Here is a 20,684-nt window from a genome sequence, read left to right as displayed (position 1 = left end):
TTGTCAAAATGCATCCATCACTTTTAGGTCCTTAGTGATGGCATGGCCTATCTCGTCGAGGCGTAATGCTTGGGAAGCAAAATCAATACCATCTGCACAGAGAATTCTGCGACGTTGTGTGCGGCGTGAAATCCAGACTTGTCGAAGATGATGGCCACATGTTCAATTAAGACGATGCTTGTTGAGAATATTGTTAAAAGTTTCAATGATGTAATTGTGTTCGCACTGCTAATGGTACTGAGCAAAGTGTACATTAACAAAAAAAAGCTCATGTTGAAGATATATCACTCACAATTATGTATATTATTTTAAAGAGCAGTATTTGAGACAGATTTCCACGAAGACCTTGGTCATGCTCAGCTCTTCACGGGTTGAGGTTGGCTGGGTTTGAGAGAATGACACTTTACGAGGATGCACTCCTGCATCGCATGCCATCAAATTGTTCAATCGTAATATTTTAAGTAATGCACTTCAAATAATAGTTTTTTAATTACTTTTTGCATTGTCTAGGGCAGGGGTCGGCAACCAAAATAACAAGAAGAGCCATTTCTTTCCAATTCGGTACAAAATTCAGTATTTCAAGAGCCGCAATGCATCTATGTATACTGTACATACGTACATATCGTCAAGAAGCAGCCCGTAAAGAGCCGCATGCGGCTCCGGAGCCGTAGGTTGCCGACCCCTGGTCTAGGGGGAAGGAAGGTATAATGGGTGCTGCTGATATGTATTTTAGAATTAATCTTAATTTTGGAGCTTTCGTGACTGCAGGAATTATTCTTTGGTTTTTTCGGTAAAGTCACGTATAAAAATAAATTAATAAATTAAATAATAGCATACGACGTTTCGATTGCAACACAAGCAATCATCATCAGGTATAATGAAATAGCGACATAGAATATAACCAGAAAACTATAGACAGACATATAAGCAGACAGATATCACCAAGATACATAGAGAGAGCAACCCAGGTACAGAGAGAGGTGATCGTCTCTGTGGGGTGGCCTTACTTTGCTAGGTTATTTAATTTAGTGTGTTCTGTCTCCCTCTAAGCCTGCTTACCTTACTCCCCTCCCTTCGTACTCATTGACATGTAAATGTTTTCCCTACCCCCTCCCTCTCTCTGCCTCCGCCCCCCTCTGTCTATTTAAGGCCACCCCACAGAGACGATCACCTCTCTCTGTACCTGGGTTGCTCTATCTATGTATCTTGGTGATATCTGTCTGCTTATATGTCTGTCTATAGTTTTCTGGTTATATTCTATGTCGCTATTTCATTATACCTGATGATGATTGCTTGTGTTGCAATCGAAACGTCGTATGCTATTATTTAATTTATTATTTTATTTTTATACGTGACTTTACCGAAAAAACCAAAGAATATTTTAGAATTGTGGCCTTTTTTATTGTAATATATTCATAATAACCACTGTTATTTTTTTGGTTTTATTTAATTTCTGTTTCTTAAAATATAATTTACATGCTAAATTTGACAATGACGTAATATGTCAAATGCTTGGAGGAAATTGTGTCTTCGAGTCATGAAGATACATTTTTGTAAGCAATTAAACTCCCATGAAATTGACCTTCAGGGAAAGTTCTTTCACCCCTGCCTTGTCTTTGGCAACCAGCAAATGATCAAAGATCCCCCTCCACATGTGCAATTTTTTGATTGAAGCTTGGTTTTCTGTTAAACCTTTACAGCGCGATATCTCTGGGAAGGGTGCCTGATGAATATCTTGAAACTTGGGGGGAATTTGATCCTTGGAAATTGAGGTGCACAAACACAGCAAGACACAGGGCTTCTGTAGGAGATATATACAGAGATCCAATGTTGGTTGATGATGAACAAATTCTGGGGTTATCAGCAATACGATTGCATTGTGTGTATCAACCGCCTCCAACATTGTATTCACTAAAAACCTTCCAGCAGGTTTTTCACTGAGGAGCTCACACTTAACCCCCCCTATCTCTTTGGCCAACTGCTGGAAGTGTTCAGCCAGCGTTGAGTCTTGGTCTGAGTCAATGATGTGAAGCATGAATATGCTCTGTTGCTTCTCTTGGTTTTCCATGAGCTCCTCATACAGATCTCCTAGCACCGTTTTACTGTCCACAGAAAGCATTTTCATGTTCATCTCAGCTGCCCCAAAGCATATTTCAACTTGGAGATCACGACTGATCTTATCGTGCCCCTCATTAGTTCTCTTCAGGATCGCCAGATACATGTGAGCCGTGTCGTAGTCCTTTTCAGCAGCCAGGCTCTTGATGAGCCGACACAGTATTTCTGGATCATTAGAATTATGTTTGTATGCTTCTCGCAGTAGGGTCAAAGCCTCTCTGTGGTTCCCTACAAGTTGGTGAAGATCTGATTGCTCCATCGTGTTATTGCACTTCACGAGCTCCTGAATCAATTTCTCAAATGCCACCTTGCGTGTCGTGTTCACCTTGGCTGCCTCTTCAATAGCCATACGTAAGAGGTGCTGGCTCTTAGTCTGGTCTCCACATTCATGCTGAGCCAAGCCCCACTTCTCCAGTGTAAAGGCACGGGAGTAATGAGTCACTTTTCGATCTTCCTGCAAAGCGTTAATGTAGCACTCATCTGCTTCTGTGTGCATGCCACGTGCAGAGTACATTCCTGCCAGGTCCACGCGCAGCTTGTGGGCTGTGTCTTCGGAAAGCTGAATGGCCTTTTCAAAGCAATCGATAGCCTTGCTTACATATTCATTCACCTTTGGGTCGGTGCAGTTTTCGTAAGCACCGGCATATGTTACTCTTTTACAACTTTTCCATGTAGGTGCACGACTTTTAGTTGGAGAGCTTCTTTTCGTGCAAGTCACTGGGCATATTACTCGCAGAATGAATTTAGAGTTGTCTTCTCCGAGTATAACTGACGAAGCAACATCTATATTTGGACCCTCATTTATGGTCTTGTATTTCCTGAATAGAGGTTTTTCCTGACGACCTAGATGTAATGTGCAGCATGAGAAGCGATTAGCACGTAGCATTTTACAGATTTGTCTAAATTATGATGGTAGTTTCTTTTAATAACTTTTTCTGAGTTAAGCCACATAATCTGATTATATATGTGTTCTGAAACCCTCCACCAACCCGACACAGCCAAACAAATAAAATTGCCACGTCTACAAGTGTTTAAAAATGGAAATTATTATCGTTTCAGCTCACTGGCTTGTGGAAGAGCAATTCTCGCGACCAAATCTTTGCGAAAGACACGACGTTTCATTGGAAAATACACCCAACATCACTAGGGGCGAACTTCCACGCCTCAACAAATGAGAATCCAGGGAAGTGAAATTCTCACTTCCTGGATTTCCATTTTGAAGCCTAAAAATCCCCCCACCTCCACTTGATCACGTTTGGCATATTTCCAAATGTCTCTTGCTAAATTAGTTTTTTGAGAATTGCTCAACTGAAATAATTTTCATAATTGGCGCGCTATAACGCCTTTATACGTGATATGTTTATTTGTTTGGCTGTGTTGGGTTTGTGCGGGATATCCCAACACGTATTTAATCATATCATTAAGTAGCCTCAACCAAAACATTATATTACGAATCATAATGTTGGCTACGAAAACCGTTTAATTTGCTTATACACGATGCACAAAGCAATGTAAAGTGATAGTCGGGGCATTGCACTCACTCTGCCTGTTGGCTTCCGCTGCGAGGGTACGGTAAGTCAAACCGAGGTGGTGGAGAGCAAACTCAGATGGGCAGAGGTCATGTGACTTTTGGAGCAACTCCAGAGCGCTCTTGTTCTGTTTAATGTGCCTGCAGTGTCGCCCGACGCGTCCCAGCACCCAAGGGTCATCAGGTGCCAGCTGACTTGCCTGATTAAAACAATCTGACATTGTCATTGGTTTGAACCCAGTCACCTGCAAGATCTTCGTTTCATCATAATCTATGTGATATTTCCTGCAATTGTAATAACATAAAAAGCGAAGAGTACTTTTGAAACATAATCGAACGAAGCACCGAATATTTAGAACGTTTCAAGTTAAAATGTTCTTCCAAATTACATCATGTAAGTACGATTGAAATGGTAATGCACACATATATATTAGAGCAATAATAGCAAGCATGCCATTTTACTAGATATAGCGAGCACGAATGCAGAGAAAATAGTGTTTCCTTATAAGCAGCGAATTTCAAATGAAAAAAATGAAATTAAATTTATTTACCAGGACAAACGTCACTATACTGCACGTGTAAATCACGCAAAACATATGTAAAGCTCTGCGTGAGTGATACACTTTTGTAGTACAGGGTGCTTAAACATTTTTTTATACATATATGGAATTATCGTTTTTCATGGAAAAAGAACAGATAATACGCTGTAGCATGATAACAAATGTATGTGAATCGCTTCAAACAGTCAAAAAAATCGCCACTTGTTCGCCATCATTGTCAACACGTGAATCTTCTCCAGGTGGTCTCAAGAGCCTGGAGGCACATTTCTCGTGGTATTGTTGCAAATTCTCGGGTGTTTTTACATTTTTTTATTTTAAACAATTTATCACCTTGAAATTACAACTGGCAATGCTCGTTTCATGGAGAACAGAAAAAAAACTGAAAAACCAAATGTAGAATTGAATAAAAAACACGCGTCAATTAAAGTTTGAGTAACGCAATTACGCGTTTAACACGTAAGCTTTTGCATTTACAATCTGAGCACTTTTGTGGATTGACTCTCCAACACACCGGTGTGCTGTACCAGTAACGAATAGGCATGTTTTGTTTACTTGACAAACGTTTACTTATTGGCCGTGTTGGGTGGTGGCGGGTTTAACGACACATTTTTATTTACACGATCTAACCAAAAAAAAATTGTATTACGAATGCAATTACATGATCCGAAAATATTCCTTCGCCGTCTGGGCCAAAACGACCCAAGCTTTGGGCTCATAAATCTTGTGCTTCGAGCATATGACGTGCGCCAGTGTTTGCACCACTTTTTTTAAATATTCTTCCATCGAGAAACCTGGGTTCTCCCTCACGAACTCCATTTTCGAAATCCTGAAAGAAAAATAACTTATCAGAAGAGAGCACGTATTTCACTGACATCTCATTAATATTGCAGTGGGGGCAAGAGGAGGGGGCTTTGTTCCAGCCCAGTACCTAAGTCGACTTCTGCCGACCAGTATCCGCCAATGCGTCCACACGTCACCCGAGGTCTACTGTAAGCATAGTTGGTGACCGCAGCTTTCCCATCGAATTGCCCACATGCCTGGAGCAGTCTGCCTCTGCACAATCCCGAGCCGCTGAGGCATTGCCGTTTTTAATTAAAAGCTCACTCAAAAAACTACATATTTCTCATTACAATGGACATCGTGGCTAATGTTAATTTTTTTTGCGATTTATTTAGCATCTTCATTTATTCAGCACCCCTTTTCATCGGTGTCATTATTTTCATCCAGTTGTTGAAAAAGCATTGACGATGATGATAACCAAAACGGTCACGTTTGGTGGGTCATGTGACAATTGTGACAAGCGTAACCTGACCCACCAAACGTGACTGTCAGGAGCTGCTATGCGTGCCACTGAATCCTGCAGAGCAATTGCCAGGGGCTTTTGTGCTCCGCACACACAGCATTGTGTTGGTACAACTATCGTATGAGGCGCTCTCATGTACACCTTGGGCTTGGTCTACTGTGGGGATACAACACAAGCCACTCATACATTATCACGCCTCTATAGCTACGAATGATGAGTTTCATATTGTATTTTGTAAATTTTAGATATTCACATTTACATCAATGCAGTAGGAAAATGTTCCATATGTACGCACCAACAGCAATCGTTTAAGTACGGTAAACGTAAATGTTAATCAATGACTGGACATAGAATTACTCAAAAGACTCGGTCATGAAAAATTGTTACATTTTTGTAAGTTCGATCGAGGATGAACAATAATTTATGGACAACAGTTAGATTTATTTAAAAATAATAATAAACACTGGTCATGCGGCATTTTGCACAATTTAAACTGGCCAATGTTACATAACTTTGAACACCGTACAAGTGTAGAGGAGTAGTGTGATGACGTCATGTCATGGGTGCTGTAAGGGGATACCTTCGGGAACAGGGGCGGGTCCGAGTGAAGGGAAGGAGCCGCCCAAGGGGTACTTAATGGGGACCCCGTGACGAAGGTGGGGTCGTTGTGGGAGCCCGGAATGTGGATCGGCTGCAGGAGGTCTCTCCTGCTCATGACTGGACGGTGTTGGCTGAACTCCCGCCCGCAGTCGACGAGTGGGACAGCCGAAGAGATAGCGGAGAGTAGGGCTCCAAAAAGTCTGTGAGAATCGGCTGAGATTGAGTGAGGTTCTTCTCTCCTCGGCCGGGCGGTGTTGAATGAACCCCCGTCCCGGCCCGAGTGACAGAGCCCAAGGGATAGCCGAGGTTAGGACGAGTACAGCTCGGGGGTCCATGGGAAGGAACGTGTATAGAGAACACCTACATCTGGTGTGAGCCCGAGTGTTTAAACAATGGTAATAAACGGCGAAATCCCTTACAAGAAGTTACATCTACGACACAATAACCGGTGCCAGAAGTGACTGCAAACCTTCGTCGCTATGTCGAAGTCGGCTATGAAGTGTAAGAACCCACCTGTTGCGAGATCAGATGACGAAGACAGCACGCAACATCTCTGGAGTCCGGGGCCCCGGAGATGCGCCCCGTGGAGCCCGGCCAACCCGTGCAGGAGGAGGTGGCGGCCACGGCCGGCCACTCACCACCGCAGGAGAGCTGGCGACTCCTCACCAGCCAGTTCGGCCAGCTGCTGCAGTTGGCCACGCGTCTCGTCTCCCTGATGTCGGGCGCGCCCGTCACTTTTTTGGAGCGAGATCGGGCGCTTCCCGCCGTTTCTCCTCCCGCCACATTCGAATTTGGCGCTTTTTCCTCAACGGATGCAACGCAGCAATCGGCCGCCATCTTGCCCCGGGGTGCACCGCAGCAACCGGGCGCCATTGCCTCTGCTGCAGCGGTGCCGCCGAGTGCATCTTCGGCTCTTCCAAACTTCGTCGCCTGCCGCCTGTTCGTCCACTCATCGCAGCTGGCAGAGACTGGACGTCCTTTCAAGGCTGGTTCGATGCGGCTTACGCCTCGGTCAGGTGGCCTATGGACGAGGCACTCAAGGTACTCCCGACGGCATGAGATGATGATTCCCTAGTCCCATTTATTTTGATTCCGCCTGCGGACAGGGCGACGCTCCCCATGGCGTACGCCCAAATGGCACACCAGAAGGTCTTGCTGCGGAGGCGAGGGGAGGCCAAGACGCCTCTTGCCTTCCGCAGCTCTTTGTTGGCGCTAGGTCGGGCGGCCTACCCCAATATGGATTGTTCGGCACTCAACTCATTGGCTTTGGAGTGTCTGCTCTCCCTCACGCGGGAGTTCGGTGTAGTTTTGGAAATAGCGGCGGAGGCGGACATCTCTTCCCTTAAAGTGGTGTAGGGGATCCAAGCACACCTCGGCCTCGCCAGTTGCCTGGTGTGGCGGTGTGCCCAGGAGACCCGGGTCCAGTGAGGGCTGGAACGCCGCAGGACGAGAATCATCTTGCCGCCTTCGCTGCACGCGACCAACGCTGGAGAGGCGCCAGGGGCCGCCGACCGGAGCAGCGATGGTGGGCGAGGACTTCTCTCTCGCAGGGGTCGGCGTCCACCATCTGCTTCCACTGTGGCCAGCCTGGCCATATCATGATGGGCTGCCGCAACGCTCCTAGGGCCTTCGGCGGACCTCATCTCCCTCCGCCTCCACATCGGCATTGTCATCTGGGCCTCAGGCAAGTCGTGGCGCATCAGCCACTCGGCCGCCCATCCCACCTCACACATCTAGCGGGGATAGGGTTTATGATCACCAGGGCACCACTAAAAGTCCGTAAATGCTCGATGTTCGCTCGCCGTCAGTCTCCGGGTGGCCTAAGCGGGTCCATCAATGGGGTGCGCTCGCGCATCGGGTTTTGTCAGCCACGGCGGGATCGCTGGTTACATCCAAGGGGTGGAAGTCCGGATTTTGGTGGACACGGGTGCGTCGGCCACCATTATATCGGAATGCATTTTTGGGTTGTTACCACACAGCGTTGGTCGATTTAGGCCTGTACAAGGGGCTTGCGTTGCCACAAATTGAGGTAGTTTAGGTATATTGGGTCACATTGTTGTCTCCATTAGAATTGGTGATATTGAATTGGAAGGCCCCGGCTTAGTCTCAAAGGCGTTGGCAGTACCATGCCTTTAGGGCACAGATTTCTTGGCCAAAATGCCCATGAAAATATTGATCGATCAGGGTTGTGTGGAGATGCCATCGGGCTGTCATTTGAACTTTTTGATGTCCCCCACCTTGTTGACTCCTCTTGCTGCCAGCGTACGAGCTTTGGCTAGGGATTCCATGAACATTCCACCTGGGTACCAAATATTGATACCCCTGAGGATGGGCAAACCCCTGAAATTGCATACCCCAGAAGTGGGCGTCCTCTTAACTCCGGCCGGCACCGTTTTGGCGCAAGCGACCCCAGCTCTCCCACCGGACGATGCCATGCCGGTTGAGAGGGTTGTGGCTGGCGTAGTACAGGATGGGAAGCCCAACGACTCCTGGATTGATGCGCTTTGTCGGGAAAATGCCCTCTTGTCCCTCGAGGAGCAGCAGCGGCTCCGCACAATTATTGAATAATTCACTGATGTTTTCATTCACAGCAAATTCGATATCGGATGCACGTCCCTATTAGAGCATCACATAGACATGGGTAATTTTCCCCCCATTCGGCTGAATTCCCATCGCTTTAGTCCTATAGAGAAGGATCATGTCCGCTTGCCTGTTGATGAGATGTTGGCGGCGGACATCATCTCTCCTTCTACTAGCCCTTTGGGCGCCCCTATTGTGCTAGTCAAGAAACAGGATGGGATTCTTCGTTTCTGTGTCGACTTTCGTAGATTAAACAAGATTTCATTGGCAGATGCCTATTCCCTTCCTCGCATGGACGATTCGCTTGATGCCGCTCTCGGGTGCGCGGTTCTTTTCGACCCTAGATTTGCTTTCGGGCTTCTGGCAATTGCCATTGGATGAGGTCTCCAAACCCAAAACTGCGTTCCGCACACCCCAGGGGCTGTCCCAATTCAATCGGTATCCTATGGGCCTCCACTTGGCCCCGGCCACCTTCCAACGTCTTGGCAGATCTCCAGTGGGAATCTTGCTTAATTTAATTGGACGATGTCATCGTTTTCAGCCGCACGTTTGATGAACACTTGCATTGCCTTGAGTCAGTGTTCGCCAAAGTGCGTGCTGCTGGCTTGAAATTTAAACCCCAAAAGTGCCATTTGCTGCAGCAATCGGTGAAGTATTTGGGTCATATTGTTAGTGCGTCAGGTGTCGCCACGGACCCGGAAAAGATAGCTTGCGTCCGTGCGTGGCCAACTCCCACATCTGTCACGGAGGATCGCAACTTCATTGGCTTCGCCTCGTATTACCCTCGCTTTGGGCGGGATTTTGCGACTGTTGCGAAACCACTCCACGCGCTGTCCGCAAAAGGTCAAAAGTTTAATTAGGGCAAGGAGTCGGAAGGAGCGTTCGTCGCGCTTCGAGCATCCCTGGTGGATGCGCCCCCCCCCCCCCTGAGGTATCCTGACTTCTCCCTGCCCTTTGTGCTCGACGCTGATGCAAGCGACATGGGCATAGGGGCTGTACTTGCCCAGGTGTTCAATGGCGCTGAAAGGGTCGTGGCATATGGCAGTCACGTGTTGTCCCCCGCAGAGCAGCGTTACTGTGTGACTCGTAGGGAGCTGTTTGCCATCGTGTTTTTCGTGCAATTGTATAGGCCCTACTTGTATGGCAGGTGGTCCACTGTTCAGACAGATCATGCGGCCCTGCAATATTCCTTGTGCATCGATTAGCCCTCGGGTCAGCTGTCCCGCTGGCTTGAGGTGCTGCAGGAATATACGTTTGACGTCATCCACAAGGGGGCACAGCATGGAAATGCGGATGGGTTGTCTAGGTTACCTCCGGATCGCAGGTGTGCGTGCATGATGGACTCGGGTCGCTGCAGGGCCCCAATTGACACCGGGCCCCAGTTGTTGGCGACAGCCAACATGGCTCCCCTTCCGGGTGTGTCACTGCCCGTGGATTTCGGCCTAGGTCTCCCTCGGGAGGTATGGTCTCGCTTGCAGATGGAGGACACCTCTCTGCTAAAACTGCGATGCCATGTTAAGTCGGACGGCCGTTCTTCCTCTCCGTCGACTGCCCCGGCCATTGCCCTGCATGACGGCCTACTTATGTGCTGGGATACGGAGCTGGAGAGGTATTGTTTGGTGGTGCCCACTGTCCTACGAGGGAAACTGACTCGTGCAGTTCACAAGAAGTTGATGCACCTTGGGTTCCACAAGACCTTGTTAACCCTTAAGTGGGATTATTACTAGCCGGGCGTGGAAAGCGACGTGGCACTACTTGTGAGTGGCTGCCACGATTGTGCACGGCGGAAGGCCCCGGTTGTGCATGATCGGCCCCTGCTACAGTCCATCCAGGTTTCCCGTGTGAATGAACTTATGGCCCTCGAAATTTTGGGCCCATTTCAAACCTCTCAACGGGAACACAAGTATATTTTGGTCGGGGTTGAATACCTCACACGTTGGCCCATGGCATGGCCCTTGCAAGACCAATCGGCCTCGTCTATCACCGATGCCTTTTTGCATGGGTATGTTTTAGATAAGTGTGCCCCTGAACAACTGTTAACCGATCAGGGTCGGAATTTTTCTTGCCGGTTGCTCATGGAGGTCTGTGACCTCCTCGACACCAAGAAAATCCGGACCTCGCCCTACCACCTTGAAATCGACGGGATGGTGGAGCGGTTGAATCGCACCCTCACATCCATGCTGTGCCACCACGTGAGCGCGTCTCAGTCGAACTGGGACCTGTTTATTCTGGATGTCCTTTCTGTGCACAGGTTGGCCCCTCACTCTTCAACGGGTTTTTCACCCTTTTATCTAATGTACGGAAGGGAACCGGAGCCCCCAATGCACGTAAAAATGGGCCTGGGGCTGTCTAAAAAGGGATTGGCTGTGCCCGCTTCGATGAAGGTCACGCTCAACAGACTGCGTGAAGCACGACAAGCGGCCATGGACAATTCGGCCAGCCAACAAGTGGCTAACGAACACTTACAAAAGCATCAGGGTTCTGGGCTTCCATGGGTGAAAGGGGAGAAGGCGTGGCTACATTGCCCCCAGGTGACCATTGGGACGTCCCCAAAATTACATCGCCCTTGGCAGGGCCCCTTTTAGGTCATGGAGGTCCGCCGGCCACAGTGTGTGCGCATTCGCTTCGGTCGCCGGCACTGGATTGTCCACCCATCTAGGTTGAAAAGATACGTGTTAACTTGTCCTGTTGAATCATCCCCACTTCCGGAACGGCCACTGCTTGATGCGTCCGACGAGCCGGGCCACCCTGGCCGGGATGCTATGCAGTGTAAGCCCTCTGTCTGTCCACCCACAGAACCCCTCCGAGTAGCTCCCGAGGCGCCGCCTGTTGGCCCCTCGGTGGCGAGGCCGACGTCGACGGGTGCTCCGCCTACTCTGACACCGGATGCTGCCCGGGGGAGTGGACCGGCAGCACATACGACGACAACCTCCCCTTGGTCCCGTTGTCGTCGGACACCAGCTGTCGCTGACGCATGGTCGGCACCTTGCTCTGCAGGATGAAGGCCTTCCTACACTTGCCGTCCTGCCTTATCATCCTTCTTGTTTCCCCGCAGATGGCTCTGCCTTTACACCTCCATTCACATCGTTATTGTTGATGTTGTTATGTTGTTGTTACAATTGTTCTGATTGTTGGTTGCTGGCTTTACGTATCGACCCCAATGCGGGGCAAATTTAGTATAATTAGCAGCCGAGATGGCTGATTTTTTTTGGAGGGGCGGGGTGATGTAGAGGAGTAGTGTGATGATGTCATGTCATGGGTGCTGTAAGGGGATACCTTCAGGAACAGGGGCGGGTCCGAGTGAAGGGGAGGAGCCACCCAAGTGATACTTAAAGGGGACCCCGTGACGAAGGCGAGGTCATTGTGGGAGCCCGGAGTGTGGATCGGCTGCAGGAGGTCTCTCCCGCTCATGACTAGACGGTGTTGGCTGAACCCCCATCCGGGGTCGACGAGTGGGAGAGCCGAAGAGATAGCCGAGAGTAGGGCTCCAAGAAGTCTGTGAGAATTGGCTGAGAGTGAGTGGGGTTCTTCTCTCCTCGGCCAGGCGGTGTTGGATGAACCCCCGTCCCGGCCCGAGTGAGAGAGCCCAAGGGATAGCCAAGGTTAGGACAAGTAGAGCTCAGGGGTCCATGGGAAGGACCGAGTATAGAGAACACCTACCCCTGGTGTGAGTGAGCCTGAGTGTTTAAACAGTGTTAACAAACAGCTAAAGCCCTTACAAGATGATCCATCTCCGCGTAGTTCTACGACACAACACAAGTACTCGATTTAATAAACAGCATACATACACACCTGTCATAGTTCAAGGCTATGTTGTAATGCCAGAAGATTATTTTGTCTTGGGAGCAGTGGCCTCGACCCTTCTCGATGGCTTGCTCGAACTTTTCGATGGCCTGCAGGTAAACGCGGGGGCCCATGCGGGACAGGAAGTAGCCCTGCTCGGCCAGAGCCATTGCATTCGCTCCCTCGTTGTCCCTCTGCGCCTCCAGCTCACCGAGTGCCTCGGCGGCTTTCTTAAAATCGAAGGACAGCAGGAGGAGCTCGCACTGGTTGGCCAGCGCCGTTATGTTCTGAGGATCCTTGGCCAGGACCTCGGCCACTATCGGCTTGGCCCTGTGAAGCATTTGGCGCTTCAGGTGCAGAAAGGCGAGGCAGTTCAGATTGCATACATCGCTTTCAAATTCATCTGCTGTGGCGGAACAACTCTTCTTCCGCTCGAGCTTTGTCATCACTTGCTTTTCAAGCTGTTTGTTGTACTCCAGTTGAAAGAGATTTGGAAACTTCATGTACCTCTCCTGTATTTCATTTTTCTTTTCCATCCTGAAAGTGTGTCTTAGCACCTGTGGGTCCGTGTGTGCTAAGAACTGAAACAACACACGATAGTGGGCCACAATCTGTCAGCCTTAACAAAACAGTCAATGGAAACATATTACAGACGTACGGGATATTTGTATACAGCACGAGAGTTTTGAAATTAAAATTAAAAATTTGAATTAATGTAATGCTATCAGTACTTTAAAGTTATATATGTATGTAGCGTACACCTCGACCTATACGTTACACTGGGGAAGAGCGTACATCTGCCACGTCACTCTCCATTAACTCTCCTACCTCTCCCCTCTCATCTCACTCTACTCCCCTCAACCCACTCTCCCCTCTAATCTCACTCTACTGCCCTCCACGCACTCTCCTACCTCTAATCTCACTCTACTCCCCTCCACCCACTCTCCTCCCTCTCATCTCACTATACTCCCCTCCACTCACTCTCCTACCTCTCCCCTCTCATCTCACTCTACTACCCTCCATACACACTCCTACCCCTCCCCTCTCATCTCACTCTACTCCCCTCCACACACTCTCCTACCTCTCCCCTCTCATCTCACTCTACTCCCCTCCACACATTCTCCTACCGCTCCCCTCTCATCTCACTCAACTCCCCTCCACGCACTCTTACCTCTCCGCGCTCATCTCACTCTACTCCCCTCAACCCACTCTCCTACCTCTCCCCTCTCATCTCACTCTACTACCCTCCATACACTCTCCTACCGCTCCCCTCTCATCTCACTCTACTCCCCTCCACACACTCTCCTATCACTCCCCTCTCATCTCAATCTACTCCCCTCCACGCACTCTCCTACCTCTCCCCTCTCATCTCACTCTACTACCCTCCATACACACTCCTACCTCTCCCCTCTCATCTCACTCTACTCCCCTCCACGCACTCTCCTACCTCTCCCCTCTCATCTCACTCTACTCCCCTCCACGCACTCTTCTACCTCTCCCCTCTCATCTCACTCTACTCCCCTCCACGCACTCTCCTACCCCTCCCTTCTCATCTCACTCTACTCCCCTCCACGCACTCTCCTACCCCTCCTCTCTCATCTCGCTCTACTCCCCTCCACACACTCTCCTACCCCTCTCATCTCACTCCCCTCCACACACTTTCCTATCGCTCCCCTCTCATCTCACTCTACTCCCCTCCACGCACTCTCCTACCCCTCCCCTCTCATCTCGCTCTACTCCCCTCCACTCTCCTACCTCTCCCATCTCATCTCACTCTAATCCCCTCCACGCACTCTCCTACCTTTCCCATCTCATCTCACTCTACTCCCCTCCACACACTCTCCTACCCCTCTCATCTCACTCTACTACCCTCCACGCACTCTCCTACCACTCCCCTCTCATCTCATTCTACTCCCCTCCACACACTCTCCTACCTCTCCCCTCTCATCTCACTCTACTCCCCTCCACGCACTCTCATACCGATCCCCTCTCATCTCACTCTACTACCCCCCACACACTCTCCTACCCCTCTCATCTCACTCTACTCCCCTCCACACACTCTCCTACCCCTCTCATCTCACTCTACTACCCTCCACACACTCTCCTACCCCTCTCATCTCACGCTACTACCCTCCACACACTCTCCTACCGCTCCCCTCTCATCTCACTCTAATCCCCTCCACACACTCTCTTACCTCTCCCCTCTCATCTCACTCTACTCCCCTCCACACACTCTCCTACCCCTCTCATCTCACTCTACTACCCTCCACACACTCTCCTACCCCTCTCATCTCACTCTACTCCCCTCCACACACTCTCCTACCCCTCTCATCTCACTCTACTCCCCTCCACGCACTCTCATACCGATCCCCTCTCATCTCACTCTACTACCCTCCATACACTCTCCTACCGCTCCCCTCTCATCTCACTCTACTCCCCTCCACACACTCTCCTATCACTCCCCTCTCATCTCAATCTACTCCCCTCCACGCACTCTCCTACCTCTCCCCTCTCATCTCACTCTACTACCCTCCATACACACTCCTACCTCTCCCCTCTCATCTCACTCTACTCCCCTCTACGCACTCTCCTACCTCTCCCCTCTCATCTCACTCTACTACCCTCCACACACTCTCCTACCCCTCTCATCTCACTCTACTCCCCTCCACGCACTCTCCTACCCCTCCCTTCTCATCTCACTCTACTCCCCTCCACGCACTCTCCTACCCCTCCTCTCTCATCTCGCTCTACTCCCCTCCACACACTCTCCTACCCCTCTCATCTCACTCCCCTCCACACACTTTCCTATCGCTCCCCTCTCATCTCACTCTACTCCCCTCCACGCACTCTCCTACCCCTCCCCTCTCATCTCACTCTACTCCCCTCCACTCTCCTACCTCTCCCATCTCATCTCACTCTAATCCCCTCCACGCACTCTCCTACCTCTCCCATCTCATCTCACTCTACTCCCCTCCACACACTCTCCTACCCCTCTCATCTCACTCTACTCCCCTCCACGCACTCTCCTACCGCTCCCCTCTCATCTCACTCTACTCCCCTCCACACACTCTCCTACCTCTCCCCTCTCATCTCACTCTACTCCCCTCCACATAATCTCATACCGATCCCCTCTCATCTCACTCTACACCCCTCCACGCACTCTCCTACCCCTCCCCTCTCATCTGGCTCTACTCCCCTCCACGCACTCTCCTACCTCTCCCATCTCATCTCACTCTACTCCCCTCCACACACTCTCCTACCCCTCCCCTCTCATCTCACTCTACTCCCCTCCATGCACTCTCCTACCACTCCCCTCTCATCTCACTTGACTCCCCTACACACACTCTCCTACCTCTCCCCTCTTATCTCACTCTCCTACCCTCCATACACACTCCTACCTCTCCCTTCTCATCTCACTCTACTCCCCTCCACGCACTCTCCTACCCCTATAATCTCACTCTACTCCCCTCCACGCACTCTCCTACCCCTCTCATCTCACTCCCCTCCACACACTCTCCTACCGCTCCCCTCTCATCTCACTCTACACCCCTCCACGCACTCTCCTACCCCTCTCATCTCACGCTACTACCCTCCACACACTCTCCTACCGCTCCCCTCTCATCTCATTCTACTCCCCTCCACACACTCTCCTACCTCTCCCCTCTCATCTCACTCTACTCCCCTCCACGCACTCTCATACCGATCCCCTCTCATCTCACTCTACTACCCTCCACGCACTCTCCTACCCCTCCCCTCTCATCTCGCTCTACTCCCCTCCACTCTCCTACCTCTCCCATCTCATCTCACTCTAATCCCCTCCACGCACTCTCCTACCTCTCCCATCTCATCTCACTCTACTCCCCTCCACACACTCTCCTACCCCTCTCATCTCACTCTACTACCCTCCACGCACTCTCCTACCGCTCCCCTCTCATCTCATTCTACTCCCCTCCACACACTCTCCTACCTCTCCCCTCTCATCTCACTCTACTCCCCTCCACGCACTCTCATACCGATCCCCTCTCATCTCACTCTACTACCCTCCACACACTCTCCTACCCCTCTCATCTCACTCTACTCCCCTCCACACACTCTCCTACCCCTCTCATCTCACTCTACTACCCTCCACACACTCTCCTACCCCTCTCATCTCACGCTACTACCCTCCACACACTCTCCTACCGCTCCCCTCTCATCTCACTCTAATCCCCTCCACACACTCTCTTACCTCTCCCCTCTCATCTCACTCTACTCCCCTCCACACACTCTCCTACCCCTCTCATCTCACTCTACTACCCTCCACGCACTCTCCTACCCCTCCCCTCTCATCTCGCTCTACTCCCCTCCACTCTCCTACCTCTCCCATCTCATCTCACTCTAATCCCCTCCACGCACTCTCCTACCTCTCCCATCTCATCTCACTCTACTCCCCTCCACGCACTCTCCTACCCCTTTCATCTCACTCTACTACCCTCCACGCACTCTCCTACCGCTCCCCTCTCATCTCATTCTACTCCCCTCCACACACTCTCCTACCTCTCCCCTCTCATCTCACTCTACTCCCCTCCACGCACTCTCATACCGATCCCCTCTCATCTCACTCTACTACCCTCCACACACTCTCCTACCCCTCTCATCTCACTCTACTCCCCTCCACACACTCTCCTACCCCTCCATTCTCACTCTACTCCCCTCCACGCACTCTCATACCGATCCCCTCTCATCTCACTCTACTACCCTCCACACACTCTCCTACCCCTCTCATCTCACTCTACTCCCCTCCACACACTCTCCTACCCCTCTCATCTCACTCTACTACCCTCCACACACTCTCCTACCCCTCTCATCTCACTCTACTCCCCTCCACGCACTCTCTTACCTCTCCCCTCTCATCTCACTCTACTCCCCTCCACGCACTCTCCTACCTCTCCCCTCTCATCTCACTCTACTACCCTCCATGCACACTCCTACATCTCCCCTCTAATTTCACTCTACTCCCCTCCACGCACTCTCCTGCCTATCCCCTCTCATCTCACTCTACTCCCCTCCACGCACTCTCCTACCCCTCCCCTCTACTTCCTCCGCGCACTGTCCGAACTCTCACGCTCTTATTGCATCTCACTCGACCCTTTTCATATCATCTCACTATTTTCCACTGCCTCTAACTAACTCTAAACCACTATATACCACGTTTCTATCCGGTCTTGAGATGCGGTCGCAATTAGACGCTGCATACACAAGATTTGATTGAACTGTACGGTCCAACATTGAATAAAGAAAGCAGTTGCAATAAAACACGTTCTTACGTAAAGAATACTTCAACTATTTACGTATATATTACACAGTAAAGTAGGCCGATACACATTTTATTGTAGGCATTTGAGGTAATTTCACAAGGCAACCCACCTGTAAGACAATAGAAAGTGGAATGACAGATGACGTCTCTGAGTGACCCTCATCTTTCGACCACCTACGCACGACGCGCTGTCACCTCCCAACAATGTGACCCGTTTGGGTCCCTCCCTATTCAAATATCGTTCCGCTCGTCTTGTTTGTGCTGCGCGCGCGTGTGTGTGTGTGACTATAAAACAACAAAAATGGGGTTTAAAAGTGCATGCACTTTTCTTTGCACTCAAAAGTCGACAGCACATTATTTGGACCCCAGAATTCATCACGTTTGATGTGCTGAATAAAAGTGGCTGACTTGCATAAAGCAATGTAAACGTATCGAAAAGGAAACCACCCGCTTGTATTTAGCACATCGAATGTGATTAATTCTGGGTAAAACATGTTTTTCTACTTTTGAGTGAAAATAAAAGTATACATTGAAAAGCTTGTTTTTTTTACCAATTGTTTTTACTGTGAAAATTATTGTAACTATTTAACTACTATTTGGTTTCACCAGGTAAGGCCCACTGAGCTACATAGCTTTTTTTTAGAAGCGACCTGTCTACAAATAATAGCTCAACAAAGTGGCTTATCGTGTGGAAATTTACAGCAGCCAAATACTCTTAACCCACGATTATAAATGTGGAGGGAAAAACCGGAGGACCGGAGAAAAATCCACTCGACCACGGGGAGAACATGCAAACTTTAAATATACAGACGTCAGGGTCGGGATCAAACCCATGACTTCCTGTATACCAAGGGAGGTAGTTAACATCTCGCCACCGTGGCGCTCACAGTCACGATACAGTAAAGCCAGCCTATCCGGTTATTTTAAGAATTAAATCACACGGCAAATTACTTGTTCGGCTAATCGACGAATGAGACAACGCGAAAAATGGTCGGGACAACACAACGTGTCGCCTGTTCCCGGTTGTGACGCTGGACAGGGGATGATGATGATGACGACGACGGCGAGTTGCCAAGCCTCACGAGAAGAATCCCACACTGCCTTTCAAAACTACAACCTAGCCCAGCCCATTTCAGAGAGCGAGAGAGAAGCCGCATCGGGGTGTTTTTACAATTTCCATAACTTTTTTTTTTAGCAATACTTTTGCTGCATACATAAAAGTTACACGTTATATGTATTGAAAATAATAACGGTGTGCGTACGTTATTGCATTGTGAAAAAAAATCGCTTTTGTACATGGAAGATTTTGAAGTACAAGCAATAGCTTCAAGCACACTAAAATCCTTCTGCTTGGTTGAGATATGTGGATGACATGCTGACGAGTGATCATCATGAGACTAAAAGAACACCAGAGGAATATGAAATACTCCTAAATACATCTGTCGTCAGTTGCAGAACACGCGTGGCAACAGGTACACTCAATTGATTTTGAAAATGTTGAAGTTCTGTGCAAAACTAGTTACGACTGGCCAAGACGAGTTAGATTATAATTAATCTATTGAAATTGAGAGAAATAAAAACAATTTTAACCGTTCGGATAGCTGCAGGCCGAATGCTGCTTTGAAGTGAGTCATCAAGTAACACGTTATTTAACTGCATGCCTATACGTCGATGGGATTACCTGTGAGCAGACAACACTAGCATGTTCTGTTTACGTGACAAACCTTACTAATTGGCTGTGTCGGGTGGTGGCGAAAGCCTACGTGTTAAACTGATGTGCATGCAGTGTACATTGACAACAATCACCGACAACAACAGCAGCCAGCATGCGCCACTAAGTGGCGGTGACGGCACCACAGGACAGACCCGATCTACTGGGATGACTGTCAGATGCAAAAGTCATGCCCCCCTACTGTGCCAAATGTTGATGCTTTTAAGCCGCCCGGCGCTTCCTCTGCTCGTTGTTGCCACAACCACTCCTGCAAACACTGTTTCAAATCCCGACTTTGTGTTGAAGTCACCGATTACAACAAAGTCCAAAATAGGCGACGTCTAAACAAAGCAAGCCCAAACGACCGCAATCCGTGATAAAAACAAGTCCAGGTTCGCTCACGCTAAGCGAACTTTGCAACACTGGAGGGGTGATTTACCTGGGCGTGGAGACATCATCATCCACGTCACGCTGGCTCTGGCTGTTAGAGGGGTTTTCACGAGGTCGGATGTCGGGTCGAGCATGAAAGTTTAAACTTTAAAGGGTTCAAGCAGTAGCGTGACTAGCGTAGGGGCAGGGGAGCGGTGGCTTGCCCTCCCACTGGTGGCCAATGCTACGATTTGGGGCCCCCTTTGAAAAGTACCATGAGATATGTTTTCAACAGTTTGGTATTGGAAGTACTGTAATCGTTTTTTGTTACATTAAAGAAACGTAATATATTTCGATTTAAAGCTTTCGTGACTGCAGGGATTCATCTTCTTGATTCTTTCGGTAAAGTCACGTAGAAGGAAAATAAAAAATAATACAAATAAAACATAATAAAAAAATATTAATATCATAATATAATATAATAAATGTTTTATTTTTTTTATTTTTTTCCTTCTACGTGACTTTACCGAAAGAACCAAAAAAACGTAATATAACTTAACGAAACGTAATTTGCTTTGACAGTAACTCTAGTAAAAGAACACTGGGCATCGAACTCCACAATCTTATTTCAATACGTAAAAAAGACATTCCAAATACAGTAAAATAACTGTAGGCAACGTCAAGTGGTCTCGACAAGATATAATTGCTTGCTTGTGTTTGTTGTAACGTTCTTACACGTCCTTACTGGGCATTTTTTGAAATCACATTCCTCCAGTATAAATCAATATTCTAATTCTAAAGGCCTTGCAATAACGAGCAATACCGTTGCATTTTTATCA

At 49.0% G+C, this 20,684-nt stretch overlaps 1 protein-coding gene across 1 annotated transcript; it reads right to left on the bottom strand.

Annotated features, from left to right (window-relative positions):
* Positions 1-1,356: 1,356 nt before the first annotated feature.
* Positions 1,357-17,936, bottom strand: LOC133349768 (uncharacterized). Its single transcript, XM_061563491.1, has 5 exons — positions 17,876-17,936; positions 12,479-13,050; positions 4,862-5,029; positions 3,657-3,928; positions 1,357-2,958 (listed from the first exon to the last, which is right to left on the bottom strand). Exons 2-5 carry the CDS (start codon positions 13,003-13,005, stop codon positions 1,562-1,564), a joined length of 2,364 nt encoding a protein of 787 aa, XP_061419475.1. The 5' UTR covers positions 13,006-13,050; positions 17,876-17,936; the 3' UTR covers positions 1,357-1,561.
* Between the last annotated feature and the right edge of the window lie 2,748 nt (positions 17,937-20,684).

This window comes from Lethenteron reissneri, chromosome 31 (genome assembly GCF_015708825.2).
Source record: "Lethenteron reissneri isolate LAM-NWPU_2019-01 chromosome 31, ASM1570882v1, whole genome shotgun sequence".
Classification (NCBI taxonomy): Eukaryota; Metazoa; Chordata; class Hyperoartia; order Petromyzontiformes; family Petromyzontidae; genus Lethenteron; species Lethenteron reissneri.
Note: the sequence above shows the minus strand (reverse complement) of the source record. Positions and strands in the feature narration are given on the sequence as shown.